Source organism: Corvus hawaiiensis, chromosome 17 (genome assembly GCF_020740725.1).
Source record: "Corvus hawaiiensis isolate bCorHaw1 chromosome 17, bCorHaw1.pri.cur, whole genome shotgun sequence".
NCBI classification, from domain to species: domain Eukaryota; kingdom Metazoa; phylum Chordata; class Aves; order Passeriformes; family Corvidae; genus Corvus; species Corvus hawaiiensis.
The window spans coordinates 8,131,973-8,149,437 of record NC_063229.1 but is presented as its reverse complement, the minus strand read 5'-3'; the positions used below and the strand labels follow the sequence as shown (position 1 = coordinate 8,149,437).

Genomic DNA, 17,465 nt, shown 5'->3' with positions numbered 1-17,465 from the left:
AAATATTAAGTAGGCAGAAGCAACTTAATTTTGGATGGTTTTGTTTGTGTCAGTTTAGGTTTTTGGGGACTGTATGTACAGAGGGCAAGTATAGACAAATGCACCTATAGTACAGCACAGCTATGTGGGACATGGAGTGAGTGATCTAAGTCGATTTATAATAATTACTGTTAGTGCCAGTAGCTTTTTTTCCCCACTTTTTCTTTTTTTTTTTTTAAGACAGATCTGTCTGAAGATCTTCCACATAACTGCATATAATTCGTTCTGTCTTTGCCACAACATTGCTATAATGCTTCCTTCTCATTACCTGTTTCTCACGTGATTACCTATAATCTGCATTTCTTCTGTAAGGAGCAACACGTCCTGGGGAGGGGGCATTGTTGTGCAGTCAGCTGTGACTGGGAACTTGTGTTAAGTAAAGAGAAGTGTTTAATGGCTGCCTCTGCTTCTAATAATTTTTCTTTGTAGTTTGGTGTTCATAATACATGCACGTATTTTAATACATGCCCACAGTTTCTCAGTAGATGTTTTGCATGGCAAGGTTGGTTGGGCCCTGGAGGAAGCCACAGAGCTGCTCTTCTGGTGTGAGCCCTGCCCACTGTAATTACAGGCACTCTCTTCTCTGCTCCTGCAGCTCCCTCCTGCCCTCTCCTCCCTCATAGTGTGTCACAGCTTATCTAAAAACATGTCCTGCCAATTTGTCCCAAGAGTAGGTTGCAGACTGCTCTGGACTTCCAGTGGACTGTAATGAGGAGTGAGGTGTGTTAGGAAAAGGGATGATCTCTTATTTTCCTCACCTCTACCTTCTGCCTTGTGTCTTTTTTTCAGTTCTGTTTTCTGTTTTGTTTCCACTTTCATATCAAGATTGCTGGGAACCAGAAAGGCAAATTAATTGCCTGCAGTTTAAATACGTTTTATAAAAAAGGAATCTAAAGTGGTTTTTTATGGTTTCTTTTGTGGTTTTTTGCTGTAAAAATCTGTGATTATATCTGGACCCCTCAGGCTCTGAAATACTATCACCTGTCACACAAAAATGCCCATATCCATAACTCCTGACAGCTCTGTGGTTCAGAATTTTCAGCTTATTAATTCTGCTTTAAACTTTTCGTAAGTCACACAGCAAATATAAATGTTCAGGCTTGGCAGAGCTGTTTGCACACCACGATTGCCCCACATCCTGCTCTGAGGGTGACCTGGCAGCTCCTGTGCCTGGTCAGTCACTGTCACAGCAGTGCTGGAGCGGCTGCAGGAACAGGGAACCCTTACAGCTACTTGCAAGTGGGTTTCAGGGGAGACCTGGTACCTGGAAATGTTGGGATTGGGAACCCACAAAAGGGGCTTCTGTCTGCAGACACTGACAGGTGTGGGGTCAGGGCTGCCCTGAGTGAACCACACGGGGAAGGTTTGAAGGCAAACGTATTCCTTGTCTTCAGTGACCTTACAGTGGTGAGCAAAAAGAGCTACTTACCCTGTGTTGCTGGGCTGCCACACTATTGCAAAACTCTCCCCGTGGTGCCTGGGACTCTGTCAAGCTGCATAAGAATTAAGTTGCTGTTTTGAATATGTACATGTGTTCTCCACTCTGTGACAGGCCTGTGCCCACAGGCTACAGAAATACTGCCATGGACCCCAAGCATTACTATTCCCAGCCTTCCTAAACTTTTTTCCTCCCCATTCATGGAACTACAGGTGTCACAAAATACAGAAATTAGGTAAACAATGCAGGAAATGTTCCACTCTTCTAGGTTAGTGGCTTGTGAAATGAAGAAAAAAGAACTTTGCCTTAGTCTTGTGATTTCTTGTAATACTCCCATGGAATGTATAAATCATTACAAAACAATACAGTTGAGAATGATTTTTATTTATTGCTGACAATTAGAATGTGGTCAAAAAGAGATTGTATTAATGATGAGGGAAGAGTCAAAACTTGGAGCTTAACAGAATGAGATTTGAAAACAGTGAAACTATTTCTACAAAGAAGGGGCTTCGTTTTTTTCTTTAGTCACTGTGGGGAAGAGAAATACAATTAGAGACTAAATAATTAAGCACTATGAAAGCAGACTTGATTCTATTGCAATGTAAGAGGTCACCAATTTTTGTGCAAATTTCCTTTCTGTCATCACTGTTCCTGTACAGAGGAGAGTATCTTGCTGTGTTTATGCTGAAATGGAAAGTTGATTCCATCACATTATGCAGGTGCTACGGCAATTGTTACAAATCCCTTAACGTGTGAAAATTTGTCACAAGAGAAGTCTACTTGCAGCTGTAAGGGCCCAGCCCTCCGAGGTGTGAATTCAAAATAAATTTTTGATCTCTCCCTCGGTGCCAGTCGTGCCAAACTGAAAAACACAAGAACAGAAAAAGAAAAAAAAGAATGTCGTTCAGGCTTGCATTGTCTTTTGTGAGATTCCCAAGAAACAGAACTGCAGGATATCTAAAGCCCCAACAATTATTTGAGATCCAGCCTTGGGTTTTGAGAATTACTTAGGGTTTGAGGCATTGTGTAGGCTAAGAAATGAGAAAGGACAGTACCATCTTCCTTTACTCTCAAATGGAATTATGGAAAAGAGAGGTGCTATGTCACAGTTCCATCTTAGGGCTGGATGCAAATTTGGATAGTCAACACAAACTCACAATAGAAAAACTCTGATGTCAAAGGTCAGCGCTCTGTCCAATGCCTGCTTGGTTCATATCCCTTTTGGCAATAATGATTTTTCTAATGGCCATTGTGCTTTGGCTTGTATCTCCTTTTGGCCTAAATTGGCTTTGTCTTTTACTGGAATAATGTTTTCCTTGTTTTTATGGATTATTATGTCCAAATAGTTCCACAGCCAAAGCAAGTCAGGCTGTCTTACAATAAAAGACACTTTTAGGAAATACAAACTACTGCTCAAAACTGAGCTGATCCATAAAGCAGCAGAGTCCAGAGGAAAAGAGAAAAAATAACAGAAGATTTTGCTTTTATGTTTTGAAAAGGCATGATTTTCTCCTGCTTTAAAGGACAACAGAGCAACTTTTTGTTTGGGCTGAACCAAGGGGAGTGTCTGACTTGTTTGCTTTAGCCTAGTTATCTTTTTGTGGTGTCAGGGTATTGTATATGAAAATAGAAAGAGAAAGCCAAACTGTAGAATAAACTGCAGAGAGGCAAAATAATTTGACATGTGCATTTGCTTTCCCAGAAAAGAAGAATTTTAGCAGGTTTGAGTTGTTAAAGAAGTTCTATATGGAAAAAACACCACATGATTAAGAAATCGTATGTATGTTTGGTGGCATTTTTGTTTTCAGAAATAGAAAATATAAAAAAGACAATTCAAGTGCGATTTTTTTCTTTCTGTTTGAGAAGTTAGACATGCTGTTGGTCATGTTGGAAGCAGGGAGTAAATGCTGCAGCTTCTACTTACTTTATCTTGACCTGTTGGTTCATCAAAGTCACCAGCAGGACGCAGCGGCTCACAGGCTCCGGGAGGGGGTTGGCGTAGGAGATCTCCAGAGACACAGCTTTGTTCACTACAACCCTCCGAGGGATCTGAAGGACAAAACACATTCCTGGTCATTCACTGGTTTACACTTTCCTGGAGTCAGAATTCTGTGGAGCTGCAAGTGGCATTTAGCTGACAAACATTAGCTTTCCTAATGTTTGAAGCTGGATGTGGCTTAGCTAAATAGTGCTGTCAAGCTGTCTGCAGTATTTTGTGCATAATTTCAGTGAAACAGAGCTCTGGCTACACAGACATGTCCCATGAAACCTGTCTGATCTTTGGGTTGCTGAGTAGTTTTTTTCTTTTTTTGGCATATCATTGATTAGGATTAAAGTGCTAAAACAGTATGAACTGGCTCTAGCACTGGTTAGAGTTAAGGGTTTAAATCTGTATTTTGGCAAAGTTCTTTAAGGACAACACAAACACTTGCCAATACTTGGAATGAAAACAAGTACTGTGGAACATAAGGCAGTGGCTTGTGACTGGGAAAAAAAGAAGGTAACAGAGCTGTTCTGAAAAATGGGGCAGATTCAGGCCAAGGTTCAGAACTGGCCTCTCATGTCCCTACTTTCTCAATTTAAGCAGGCAGAATTTTGGAACAACATCTGAAATGGCAGCCTAAAAGTAATGCATTTATCCCCAGATTCTCATCTTAAGATCTGAGCTCCAGATCTTTTAGTGTCTGTTCAGAACATCAGGGAGAAAATTGTTCACCTTAATGATGATGTTTGTGTCCTCTAAAATGATTGTCTTCTCCACCAGCAGCCTCAGCCCGTGTGTGCGCATGACTTCGCACAAAGCAGTGACTTGGATCCTTTTGTCAGTAGTCAGATATCTTCCATAATGAGTATAAGGGATCTTTACCCGGATTTGCTTCCCTGGAATTCAGACATATATTTAGGAACCATTATATTTTCAAAGAAAGCTACGGAAAAGAGTTATAATTAATTACTGAAGAGAAAAATGATGGCAGTGGAATTTGTTTATATTTCCTTCTTGTGAGACTGGTTGTGTATTTCCCTCTTCTGGTGACCTTTTTCTACTTTAACCCATTTGACCCTTACAGTTTTGAATAGAGGATTTTGGCCTGAAACTGAGGGAGTTTGCTCATCTGCATTTCACTGGATTCCTGACCCTTTGTATTTCTAATGATTAGAGGTATAACCATTTTAATCTATTCCGTCCTTATATCCTCTTTATTTTACCTCAGTCGAGAAGCAAGTTTGGGTCAAGTTTCACAGAGATCCTTTTCAAGTGACCTGGTCAGCTGCTCATTGTAGTCCTACAACTTTTCTGCTGTGTATGGAAAAAATGTTTATCTTTGTAGCCCCTGGGGATGAAAAAGATCTCTATAATAATTTCAATAGTCTTGACTCTTCAAAAGAGAGACAGAGTTTCACTTTAACTTTTAAACTTTTTCCTAGTTGATTTCTTTTCATGTGTTGCCTGTTGAGTGCCAGAAGGCACGCATCAAATTTTCTTTATTTGTTAAGAGTAAGATGTGTTCCTGTGTAATAATCACCACACACACGCACATATATATATACATATAGAAACCATGACACATACACATATGTATAGTGCTGCTTCTGGAACTATAACATAAGTGTAGCCTTCTATGTAACATTTCATGAGACATCCAATTAATGCTTGAACTAGTAAAAGTTTTCAGAGGGAAAAAAATAATGGAAAATGTACTCATAAACCATGCTATGAAGAGGTGGAATGAGTAGATGCACTACAAAGCTGATATAGGTATGATACTGATGTTTCTTCCTTCATGAGGCTAGGAAGAGAGCTATATTGGCTCCTTAGGGACATTAAAAGTTACCTTGTTTAGGACCAAGCTCCACAGAAGTGGCTGCCTTCAGGATCTCTGCCACTGCTCTCCTTGTGTACAGGATGGTTGAGGCACTCATGTCCACCCTCACGCTCTTGCGGTCAGAGGAGAGGTTGCTGAGGACCAGGATTAGGTTAATGTCTTTGCCAAAAACTGGAGGTTCGGCCAGCTTGAATTTCCCAGCGATCCCAGGGTTTCTCATTGTCTCTGAAGGTCTTCCCTCGGGGGAGTTTGTGCGTCCTTCTGTGACACTTGTTCCAAGTATCTTAGCCAAGGCCTTTTTATAAACTCGTCTTTCCTCAGAAGAACCTGGTGGAAGCAGAGAACCAAGTAAAATTCTACTTTTGTTGCAAATGCACTTCCTCTGTGTAAAGGCTTTCAGACCAATACAGGGTAACAGCATCACTCAGAAATATGCAGTACTTAAAAGCTCCCCATATCTTCATTAAGCCTCCATTCAGATTTTTCACAAGGGATATACGGTTACGAGGTGAATAAATCACTAAAATGAAATATGATGCATTTGTATTTGTTTGGGACGTCAGATTTCTTTTTCTCTGGTCAGAACATGCAGTAGTGTGCTACGTGCTACTCTGCTTATCTGACAACAGCCAGCCTCTGTATTAAATATGGTTGCACTAAAACACTGAGGAGTGAAACCCTGAGGATTTGTCTGCCTTGGGTAGTAAAATGTATTTTATAGCCCTGTTTTGTGTATGCATTAAATTTTACACTTCTGTGTAAGGGACTAAAGTATATTTTGTATTTTCCCTTAATAAGGAAGCTACTAAATGCACAAACCAGAAATATAACACTCACTGTATTAAGAAAGCAGTCTGAGAACACTGGCAGAAATATCTTCTGAAGGCGGGGGAGAGATGCTCAAACAAAGCAGGTTACCCATTCTAGCTTCCCAGCACCAAGGATTCAGTAGGCAGTAATAGGAGATAATTTGTGATAATTCCTTTACCTTCTGGATATTTGTAGTTAGCAGTGACATCCACACGGCCATTGCTGCCCACAGCTTTGGTGCTGATGGACCTGCCAATGATTTCAGTATCACAATAAACTCTTTTCTTAGTTCCATCATTGTATACAATCCATCTGTTGCAGTCGGCGTTCACCTCTGAGTACACAAACAAGGTGTCGTAATCCAGGTCTACTTCACCTTCTTTGATGGCTAAGACAGATGCAGGGCCACACTGAAAAATTCCTAAAATGTGGAAAAAAAAAAAAGGTTATACTTTATTAGTTGTGCTCAGTTTGGAGAAGGACTCTTAAGTCAGGCTGAGAGCTTATGCTGTTACCTCTGCTCTGTTCTTGTGGAGTTGCATCTAAAACCTGCCACCCACTGTATGATCTTCCCAGGTCTGGGCGAATGAACCAGCTTTCATTCCAGACATGATAATCCCTGGAGACAAAGAACAATGTCTAAAAAGCACAGTAATACAGAGTCATGCAAACTTTCAATTGGAGAAGTGTAGTGAATTTTTAACAGATTTTTCTAAACTCTAAACTGAGACACAAACTGTCAAGTTACAGTACCTCTTTCAAAGGACAGATTTACTGCCTGCTTTTGAGGTATGGACCTCAGGGCAGGGAGGGAGAACATCATGAAGTATGTTGTTTGGTTGGTTTTTTCCCAAATGGATGTCTGCAGTATTAATTTAGATGGTTGTATTACATTTTGCCCACTCAATTGCTTTTGTACTACTAGTGTTCATGTTTTTAAGTCTCCTAAATCCTCTCTATTGTTGTTGGTGAGATGGAAAAAATTATATTTACCATGTGGAATCCTTGCTGATATTAAGACTCCTTCCAGAGCTGTCATAGTACTTGTCGATACTCAGATTTCTATCCACGTCATGGGCAGAGTTAAAATTTGAAACCAAACGAGTTGGAATCCCCAAGCACCTCAAAACTGAAATATATTTTATAAAAAAAACCAAACGAGCAAGAAATGCAACAGAACCCACACAGCCTTAGTTCAATGATTACAAATATCTGAGAAACAAAGTGTCTAAATATTTTGTGATTCTTCAGCATTAGTGGTCTTCACAGCACTGTTCCTCTTGTAGAAATTATTGCTTTGTGGTTTTGATAAAACTGGAGGTCACGGATGCCTCCATTTCACCCCAGTCCTGTGTTCTTACAGCTTACCTGTACACATCACACCTGCAAAAACCCAGCACTGGCCATACTGAACAGGCCTGTAGTTGTCCTGACGCCATTTCTTGAGGATCACCACGCTGCCATCCCATCTGGACGGGTTCTCATGCGAGTGGAAACTTCCTTGCCACTTTCCCAGGAGAACTCCATTGTCATTATCATTTCCATTGATCTAAAAAGGAGCCAATGGACAGAATGCACGAAATTAATTGTGTGTAATGCACTATATCTAGTTTATTATATTGCTTAGGATGCAGGTGGCTGAGTCTCAGTGGTGCTTTCTGCTTTCTCATGTGGGATTTGGGTTAAGTTGTCCATTTCTTACCATAGAACTGATTACTCGGCCCACATATTTAGGATCTCCTCTTCGTGACACATCCATGGCTGGGTCCTGACGATAGTACAGGCTCAGATCAAGCATGGTGAGGCAGATGTTTAGAAGATCTTGAAACTGTGATCAGACAAGATAATTTTTTAAGAAAATGGGTGGTTTCACAAACAGAATTAAAGGATTTTCTACTGCAGTTCCTCCTTTCTGAGATATTCCAGCACGGAGGTGATAGGGACAGTGGGGCACACTGTTAGACACACTGTGAGCAAACCACAAGTAAGGCTACCCAGATTTGTACAGTCGTTATATTAACAGCAAATAATGATAAGAGAAATGCTATTGGAGGCAGAATGAGAGTCCAGATGAATTCCTTGTGACTTACCTGTCCATAATACCACCCTCTTGCTTCAATGTACCTTGCATTGCCCACAAAGATTATTCCATTTTCATTTAGAACATATTCTTGTCTCTCATTTTCATTGGACATGTAGACATCATCACCTGAAAACCAAGTTGGGCAGACTTAAAGCTGGGAATACCAGCAACGTTTCAGAAACATTTTTGTCTTGATTTAGCAAGGAGAAAACTTCTATTTGCAAAATAGAATTGTTACAGCTCCATGAACAGGTACAGTTCAGTGATAATGTCTGTTATTGTATATGGCCAGGGGAGGTGTGGGGGGATGAAAGAAGGATCCATATTATATTACTTAACTTTTTTCCCCTACTTTTAGGATATCCTTGTGCATTATCTAAATGTCCCCTATCTGCACATTGTGTTTTTGTGAGGAAGGTGGAGAAAAGTCCAGGCTAGCTCACCACATTTTTCTGTCTTCTCAGGGTAGTTAGAAGTGGAACAGATATTTGAAAGGAGCCACACAGATGGCATTTTTCTCTCTTTTCCAGATGTATTTGCCTTGTTTTAAGATTCCTAAATGAAGACTTTTGCTTGACTGATCCAAAGTTCTATCAGGAATGTTACTGGGATAACCTGCTCAGCCATTCACTTGGATTTCATTGTTCCTCATTGTTTTTCCAAGTTTATGGCACAGTTTGTAGCTGCTATGAAAGCATTGGTTCCCACAGAGGTTTAGGTTGGTCACTCTTTAGATAGCAATATCTGCTTAGCTTTGCTTTTAATTCCATAATGTTTAAAAATATTTTCTGAAAGGTTCAGGATTTCAGGAAATACATACAGAAAGATCAGTTTTTCTATTTTATTGAATCAACTTCTTTACTTTCCTATAGGAACTTCCCATCCTTCCCTTCCTGCAAATAAAAAGATTGCAATTTATTTTTAAAATTGTATCATGTGATAAAAATCTATTTTTGTGGTTGTTGTCCACACTTTTTAAAAATAATATCATTGTTGATTCCTGAGGTTTTGGGGTAGCATGGACATGGAGACCTGTGTGCAGTTTCAGGGGCTGCCCTTCGAGGTGTGGGCCAGTTGGAAAGAATGGGAGGAGCACTGAGAATGCTCAGCATTCCTGAAAATCTGAAGTGTGAATTAACTCAGAATTATTTTAGGTAGGGAAAAAATGGGGGTGAGGAATGGGGCAAGCATTGTAATCAATTCCAGAAATTCTTGTGAAGAGAATGGGGCAGGGGGAAATAAAATCTATTCTTGGTGTCTGTCATGTGTAGGATGAGGAATTATATGCTACAGTCAAAGCAGGAAAGATTTGGTTAGTTAATAGGATAAAGTTCTAATAGAATGGCTTGTGTTTAATTGGAGGGAATTGCCAGGGGAGGTACTGGAGCTTCCCTAATGGCTGGTCATTAAGAAGGAATTCAAGACCTGTCAGGAATGACCTAAGTGCTGAACTGAACCTGCCTTAGAGCCCTGGTGTGAGACTAGATGACTTTCTAAGATTCTTCTAGCCCTGTGAGTTGATTATTCGGAGCAATCTAAATGTCCTTGTATAATCAGCTGAAGAACATTTCCTTTTTTCTAAGGTTTATGTACTCTCAATAAACCTTTATAGCTTGCTAAACTAGAATATTTTTTTTTTGGTCCAAAAGGTTTTTCATGTGTTCATTTATCCTAGTAACCCTTCACTGAACATGTTTTAATTCTTGTCATCTCATCCAAAGGCATTAACATTTAAATCTGACTAACTGTTTTCTCTTACACAGCTTAAGATTGCATTTTCCTTTTTCAGGGCCATTTCACATTGGTTCTTGTTCTTTGATTAACAAGGGCTTTTGCATTCCTCATGATTTCCAGATGATAAGTCTGTCACTGAAATCATTGTTATTTCTCCCTAGAGGTATGGTCTTCTGTTTCCTATTACTATATCTTATTTCTTCTCACCTTCTCCAGTCTCTAAGGTCAGCCAGTTATTTCTGTGTGTTGTCCCAGTCCATCTGTTCATGGACAATGCTGTTTAATGTCAGCATGTCAAAGTCAGTGATGAACTATTTGACCTGAGTGTTTTTTCAGATGACACTTAAGGATCCACTCTCTAGTAGCTTTTCTCCAATCCAGTGCTTTTCCTTTCTCTGGTCCTGACTGTTTTCTTATAAGTAGTTCTTTTCTGGTATTACAGTTGATGAACTAATTTCTGTATTCCCCAGCTTAAAGCCCAACCTCCCACCTGGAACCCTATCTACAGACCAGATTTGCCATTTATCCTTTGCCCAGAAAATAAATTTCCTATTTCCCTTCTGCTATGACACTTACAGTAGTGGGAACATACCCTCAAACTGAATCTGTTCCTGTTTTTCAGGATCAGGGAGCTATTCCAACTCTGCAGAACTTATTCAGCAGCATCCTCCATTCAGCATTAAGGATACTCCCTTTTATCTGTCAGTAGTCATTGCATCATCTGGTAAATCTGGAGGACTCTTCCACAAAATCATTAGTTTAAAATTGTAATGGGCACAGCTTAGTTTTTCTCAGTTTTCATCCGAGAAGAGTTTGGTCTCTTGGGTACCATTGCTATGCTGGTGTTCCAGTTCAGGAGCTGTCAAATATTGCTGTCCCTCCAGTGTGGTTTCCCTCAATTACAAGTTACACACAAATTATTTTTCAGGGGCTTCTGGGGAGGTTTTTCCCCTCAGGACTGTCTATGCAGAGATGGTCTGAGTTTCCTGAACATATTTGTATAATTATTTCTGCCTTCCAGGACTTGCTGGGCTAATTAGCAGCTTTTTTCATCTTGGCTATTGACGTATTCCTTAGTGGCTCTTGACTAACATATGGTCAAGGGAAAAAGTAGTGGATGAGTGTGGCTACTTTTCTCATATAAGTTGTTTACTCACTGGGATGGCTTAGAGTTCTCTTCACTCTAGAGTGTCATGTTTTCAGGCCAACCCAGGTTTCTAGACTATTGCAAAGTTGCAAAATATGAGGTTAGAAATTTGCAGTCTCAGGATGTTGCAGAAGAAATGCAGAAATGAAAACATGGAGCAACAAGAGTTGTCCATTTTCAGCCCAAAATGAAAAATATGGGAATTGGACAGGAGCCAGCAGTGTGTGCTTGTAGCCCAGAAGGCCAACCACATCCTGGGCTGCATCACCAGAGGGGTGGGCAGCAGGTTGAGGGAGGGGATTCTCCCCCTCTACTGTGCCTTTATGAGACACCATCTGGAGCACTGCATCCAGTTCTGGGGTTCTCAGCACAAGAAAGGTGTGGACCTGTTAGAGCCTCCAGAGGATGCCACAGGGATACTCCGAGGTCTGGAGCCCTCTGCTCTGGAGACTGGCTGGGAGAGCTGGGGGTATTCTGCCTGGAGAAGAGAAGGCTCCAGGGAGACCTCATTGAGGCTTTCCAGTACTTGAAAGGGGCTTATAAAAAGAAGAGAGAGCAACTCTTTACATGCACTGAGAGTGATAGGACAAGGGGGAACTGTTATAACCTAAGAAAGGAGAGATTAGCTGTTAGGAAGAAATTCTTTACCAGAGGGCAGTGATGCACTGGAGCGGTTTGCCCAGAGAAGCCCTTGTCTACAGAAAAAGTGATCTGCTTGTTTCTGAAGAGTCTATGATATAACCCCATAGCACATTTTGTTAGGGTAAAAAGGAGGTGGGGTGGTGGCAGCAGCTTTTTAGTGTAATGAAACCAGATCTCTGAGCACACAGCTGAGATTGCAGCAGCTGGTGACCCAAAGAGAGACAGCTTGAGGGAGCAGCTCTGTGCAGGTAGGAAAGCAACAAGGTCAGTTGTGTTCGACAGCAAAGGCATTGGCACCTACCTGGGCACCAAGGGTTGAAGAGTAACACAAACTGGCCCAGGTATCTGGAGAAGATCTTGTTCCCTGAGGTGACCCGGAGGGTGAGGTTGTATCGCCCGATGACAGCATTGGCTGGGCTGGTTATTGTAAAGTTCATGGATCCAGAATCGCTGGGTCCTTGGGCAGCACTCCAGCCACTGCCCCCTCCCTCAGAGAGGTTAAATGCAGCCCTTGTGCGATGAGATTCCGAGGGGGATGGCCCTGCCAGAAAGAAGGAGTCACTGGTTTCCATTCCAGAGTGTGGTTTCAACATTAACCTCACACTTGAAACTGAGCATTCTGGGGTGCGGGAAGCACTAAAAATACATGCAGAAAAATTGCCTCCCTAAATAGAATAAGGAGACAAATGCAAGGAATAAAGATTATAATTCTCTGACGATGGATTAAGCTATGGGAATGTTACCTATTTCAGTGACAAATCCTAGGCTCTCCCCATTCTGCCTTGGTCTGTTAAAGTACAGGGTGATGTTGAAGGCTTGTCCTCGCCTCACAGTCAGCTCGGTGTTGGCATATCTGTTGGTGTGGTGGTTGGCTGCATTCACTGATGGCTGCCAGCTGATGTGTGTTGGGGTCAGATCTGTAAAACACCAGAGAAGTCACAAAGAAGCAACTGGCATGAGGTCATTTGCTGTTTAGTGGCATGATGAGGTTACTAAGAGCAATTACCTCTTGTGGGAGGAAGTACAACTAAAAAGCAGATGCCCCATTAAATTAAGTCTATTGGTCGGTAATAGAAATCTTTCCTTGGGTTTTGTTAAAGAGCCCTCTTATAGAGTACTTACGTACTCCTGTACAGTGCTGGATGCTGTTTTACCACTGGACTTAAAAAAAAATTTACAGGGGCAAATTGGTGTCATTTCATAATCAGCACCAAATAAAGTGGCCTGTAGCCCCTCTACATTTTAAACATACATATTTTTAGGATCACAGGAATGGCAATTAGGACATCTTACTTTTCCTGCTTAGATTCTGATGCCATTTGGCCTAGATGCAAGGAAAAATGCATAGTGAGAGATCATCTGTCTTATATGGGTGAACAAGAGGTATTTGAGGACATGCTGAAGCTTTTGACAAATCAATCTGTCTGGATCTAGCTCTGTTCAAGGTGACAACTGGACCACTGGCATTCCTGTTCTAGTAGGCAGTAACTTCATGTCACAGAAGAATTCTGACCTGCAGTGTGCTTGGAGTTCTCTCATACCGTGTCCTCCTGCACATTTGCTGTTATTATGGGCTGTGGTTTAAACCCCATAAAGTGGTTCCTGACACCTCAAATACTAAACTACCTTTATGACAAGCAAATATGTATATGATCTTCCTTGCAAGATTGTTTTCCCTTCCCTGTTCTGTTGCCATGCTCAAACCTGAGCAGTTATGCTGTCTTTGGGAATGCTGAGAAGCACCTTCTGTGTTTGGGTCTGCCCTGGGAGACTCTACAAAATACGCCTGGAGCATTGTGTTTCAAGTTTTGACAAATGCTCAGGGCAAGAACCTTGGTGAAGATTCCTCCAAGTAATTTTTATTAATGTCAGTATCATAAATGCAACGAGGTTGGGGGTGGGGGGAGTGGGGACAGGATGGGGGCACATGACCACCACCATTTTAAAGGGAAATCAAAGGAAAACAATAATAACAACAAAAAGAATAGGATGGAAAGGATGGATTAATGCCTATGCAATATTATTGTAGGGATCTTCAAACAAGCTTCTAGGGCACACCATGGAGCTTATCAGTGAAATACTAAGTCAGATCTGAAACAATATAGGTGCATATTAAACCACAATTTACACCTAATCCTTGAAGAAGCGATAAAAGTAAAACTAATTTGTGAAAAAAAGTGTTATAATTAAATTCAAGGAAGAACTGGGGTTTTTTTGGTAGTTTAAGACCACAAAGAGGTAATGTGAGAAAGTACTGATGGACTGAAAAGGAGAATTTTTAGTATGAATAATGGGACAACAGTGAACTGCAGTTAGCTGCTGCTCTCCCTGCAAAGCTGATTTGTAAATGTTTTTTCCATTAAATGAGGAAGAACCCTGCTTTGCAATTGCCCAGCTCAATAATCATCTTCATTTTAACCTTGAAAAAGCAGAGATACTGTCATTACTCTTTTCCTTTGGTAGGGCTTTAATGCATCTTTGAATTCCCATCTATAGGTTCCATGCTCACAGCTCCATTAGAATGGATTACACAAACTTTTTTTAATACCAATCATAACACATCTCTGAAAAAGCATTTTAAAAATGGTGGTTTTTGAAGTAATGAAAATTTCTTTTCTCCTCCCTATCCCAATATCCTTTGTTTAGCTCAAGAATTACTCTCAAGTCTTAACAATAACAACATTAAAATTTTGAAAAGGAAATGCAAGAACAAATTACAATGTAAAATATCCTTCAGATAAGAAATCTGAGCAGATACCTACAGGGCATGAATCCTGAGGAAACAGCCCTGAGTAAGTACCTGCTGAAGGGAAACAAATGACTTGCAGAACTCACCTGCCATTCCCTCAGCTTATGAGAATTGCATACAACTTCCACTTTGTTCTTCAAGGATGTCCAAGTCAAATCAATCATAAAAAGAACAAACCCAGCAATCTTTTTGTGCTGTCAGCTGAAATTTGAGAGAAGGGAGAGGTACTTAGCAGTTGTTATTAATACCTGTAAAGTTGTCAAACGAATTAACTGGTTCCTATAATATATGTCTGTCTAATGCCAGAGTTCCTACTCAACGTGGGTGTAATTATGGGAGGAGATACCAAAATTATTTACTCAGAGGAAATGCATGCTCTTGAATCCCAAGACAAAAAGAACTTCCTACAAAGATAATAGGTGTGCCATGAATAAGTTATCTTTAAGGATGAGGAAATGGGCAGCGTGGTGGGATGTAAAAGCTGTCTGAAGGAAAAAGGAGCATTTCCTGATGACTTAACTTCCATGTTGGTTAATATCACTTCTGGGTTTGTCCAACAGCTGTGGGTTGGTTTCAGAGGGGTTTTTTTGTCTAATATTATCTCCACTACCCTCTGACATATAAAATTATAAGCTCCCACTAGAAACAAATATCTGTTTACCTGTTAAGTTAGCTCCATCTATTAGTATTTCCCAGAAGTTTTATTTCAAAAAGAACTTGCAAACTAATAACTTTGAGTACTTTTTGTCAGCACAAACTTTAAGCCTTTCTGTTTTAAAAACCCTTACTATATTTCTTTTTGGATTTATGAATGTATTTATTTTTGGTTTTGTACCATCACTTTGTAAAAGAGTACAAGTAATAAAATTATGTAGTTTTGAAGAGGATTATCTCCTTAAGATTCTGCAGCCCCAGTGATCACGTTTTAGCACTCAGTAAAGACTTAAAAATAAATTAGTCTGAATTTTAAGTTACAGTGAAAGAAAAACAAACTAAAAAAGCAGCAAGTTAAGCTCCAGCAGCTGTTTCTAAGGTAGATTTTACAAAGGCTTCTTGTACCTTTTTGAGAAACTTTGTTTTTGTACTACAAAGACTAAGAGCACTTACTAATATGACAGTCATGCCAGCCAGCCCTATCCCAAAGAAAAACACTGAAGCTTTTCCCACTAGGCAGCAGTATCTGTCACAGCACATCTCCACTTACATTATAATTCAGCAGTTCTTCCTTCCCTTGGAAGTTTCCAGGATGTTCAGGCTGTCAAGACTTGTTCCGGGAATCACCTCAAATGGGTTTGATTGCTCTCCAGAGCTATTTCAGTTGGTTTTTTTCTCCTTTCTTTAATTCATATTCCTTGGAAACCATAAGAGCCACAAGCCTCTGATGTTACCTGATCTTCACACACAGCCCTAGTGACAAACCGCATCGACCAGTTCTTAAGTTCAGGCGTTCAGTACTTACAGTGATTGCCTCAGATGTTACACATTGCTCCCACTGGCATTTGACTATTTCCTTTCTTCTTCCTTACTCCTCACATACGTAATTAAGTCTCAGAACACTTTTTCTGTCTTGGCTGCAACCACCTCCTTTACCTCTGCAAGGCACGCCCACAGTGGTACTCACCGAGCCACCAGAACCTCTCTCAGACTGGCCTGCATCCCAAACTGGTACCTGCCAGTCTCACCTTCACCACAGCAAAGCACCAGCAGCTGCTGTTGTAATCCCTTTGGAATGCAGCAGTCATGGTTCCTAAGTGACTAATGGCTGAAGGTTGTCACAGGTGTTTTTCCTAACTCCATTCCACCCACCCATCATCCAAAATGGTTCAAAAGACTTTGTTCCTCTTTTCTCCTTGTATCATATTCTTGGAATTGCCCTTCAATTTGCCAACTTTCAGGGAAAAATTTTATGATTTCATTCATCTCCTTAACAATTTTGTCTACTGTTCATATGCCCAGGGTAACTAAATCCACCTTATCTTTGTCTTGTTACTACTTTTTACTAGAAAGAGGAAAGCAGCATAAATTCCACAAAAAAACCTCCCCATTTCAGAATCTCTTCTGTGAGTCTGTATTGGAGTTGTCTTTTAGTTAGACACATTAACTTCATGTGCATGGAGTGTTGCAGGGGAAGGTCTGATTTAAAGGTTTCTCCTGTTTCTGCTCATGCAATTCACTTGACTTTAGCACACTCTGGGTGTTTCACACACACAAGAGATGTAAAAAGAAGTCATTAAGCGTGTATCTACATTCTAAACTCAAGGCTGTGCTTGAGCTTGAAATCTACTGTGGTTTACTGTAGCCCAGAGGAGGCCACCAAGACAATCAGAGGGATGGAGCCCCTCTCCTGTGAGGAAGTCTGAGGGAACTGTGTTTCTTCAGCCTGGAAAAGAGAAGGCTTTTGGGTGATTTAATTGTGGCCCGCCAGTATCTGAAGGGAGCCTACAAGAAAGATGGAGAGAGACTATTTACAAGGGTGTGGAGTGACAGGACAAGGGGAAATGGCTTCAAACTGACACAGAGTAGGTTTAGATTGGATATTAGAAAAGAATTCTTCCCTGTGAGGGTGCTGAGGCCCTGGCACAAGTTGCCCAGAGAAGCTGTGGCTGCCCCATCCCTGGAAGTGTTCAAGGCCGGCTTGGATGGGGCTCTGAGCAACCTGGTCTAATGAAAAGTGTCCCTGCCCAAAACAGGGGGATTGGAACTAGATTATCTTTGAGGTCCCTTCCAACCCAAGCCATTCTATGAATCCATGATTTACACAATGAGAACTCTTGGCTCTGGCAAGCCTTGAGGAACATCAGGAAAAAAGAGAAGATACTAATATGGGTGCCTTGCACAGCCTCTCTGCAGCTCATCCCATTTTATGTCCATAAAATACTGACATCCTGTGACTGGCAGCAGGAAACCAGGGCGGCTGCAGGTGCCCTTCTAAAGCAATTCTGCAGGCTACAAGGACAAAAGAACTTTATAACCAATCTGACCTTGGACTCCTGAACAGT

The 17,465-nt window shown here is 40.9% G+C and overlaps 1 protein-coding gene across 2 annotated transcripts; it reads right to left on the bottom strand.

The window, feature by feature from the left end:
* Positions 1-1,840: 1,840 nt before the first annotated feature.
* Positions 1,841-16,153, bottom strand: LOC125335006 (protein-glutamine gamma-glutamyltransferase 6-like). 2 transcript variants are annotated; one of them, XM_048322264.1, is made up of 15 exons: positions 16,088-16,153; positions 15,671-15,873; positions 14,553-14,667; positions 12,461-12,634; positions 12,019-12,258; positions 8,202-8,320; positions 7,814-7,939; positions 7,480-7,660; positions 7,105-7,240; positions 6,627-6,730; positions 6,290-6,532; positions 5,311-5,628; positions 4,194-4,357; positions 3,402-3,526; positions 1,841-2,339 (listed from the first exon to the last, which is right to left on the bottom strand). In XM_048322264.1, the coding sequence occupies exons 3-15, from the start codon at positions 14,557-14,559 to the stop codon at positions 2,189-2,191; spliced, it is 2,088 nt and encodes a 695-aa protein (XP_048178221.1). In that variant the 5' UTR covers positions 14,560-14,667; positions 15,671-15,873; positions 16,088-16,153; the 3' UTR covers positions 1,841-2,188. The 2 variants fall into 2 exon arrangements, with proteins under 2 accessions (XP_048178221.1, XP_048178220.1); XM_048322263.1 differs by lacking the exon at positions 16,088-16,153 and having other exon boundaries at positions 15,671-16,056.
* Between the last annotated feature and the right edge of the window lie 1,312 nt (positions 16,154-17,465).

Bases quoted from the DNA above. Each gene is read 5' to 3' on its own strand.
- LOC125335006 (XM_048322264.1), bottom strand. The intron at 7,241-7,479 runs GTAAGCTGTAAG...AATATATTTCAG, and splicing joins TGCAGGTGTGATGTGTACAG to TTTTGAGGTGCTTGGGGATT. The intron at 4,358-5,310 runs GTAACTTTTAAT...TCTGAATTCCAG, and splicing joins GGAGCTTGGTCCTAAACAAG to GGAAGCAAATCCGGGTAAAG.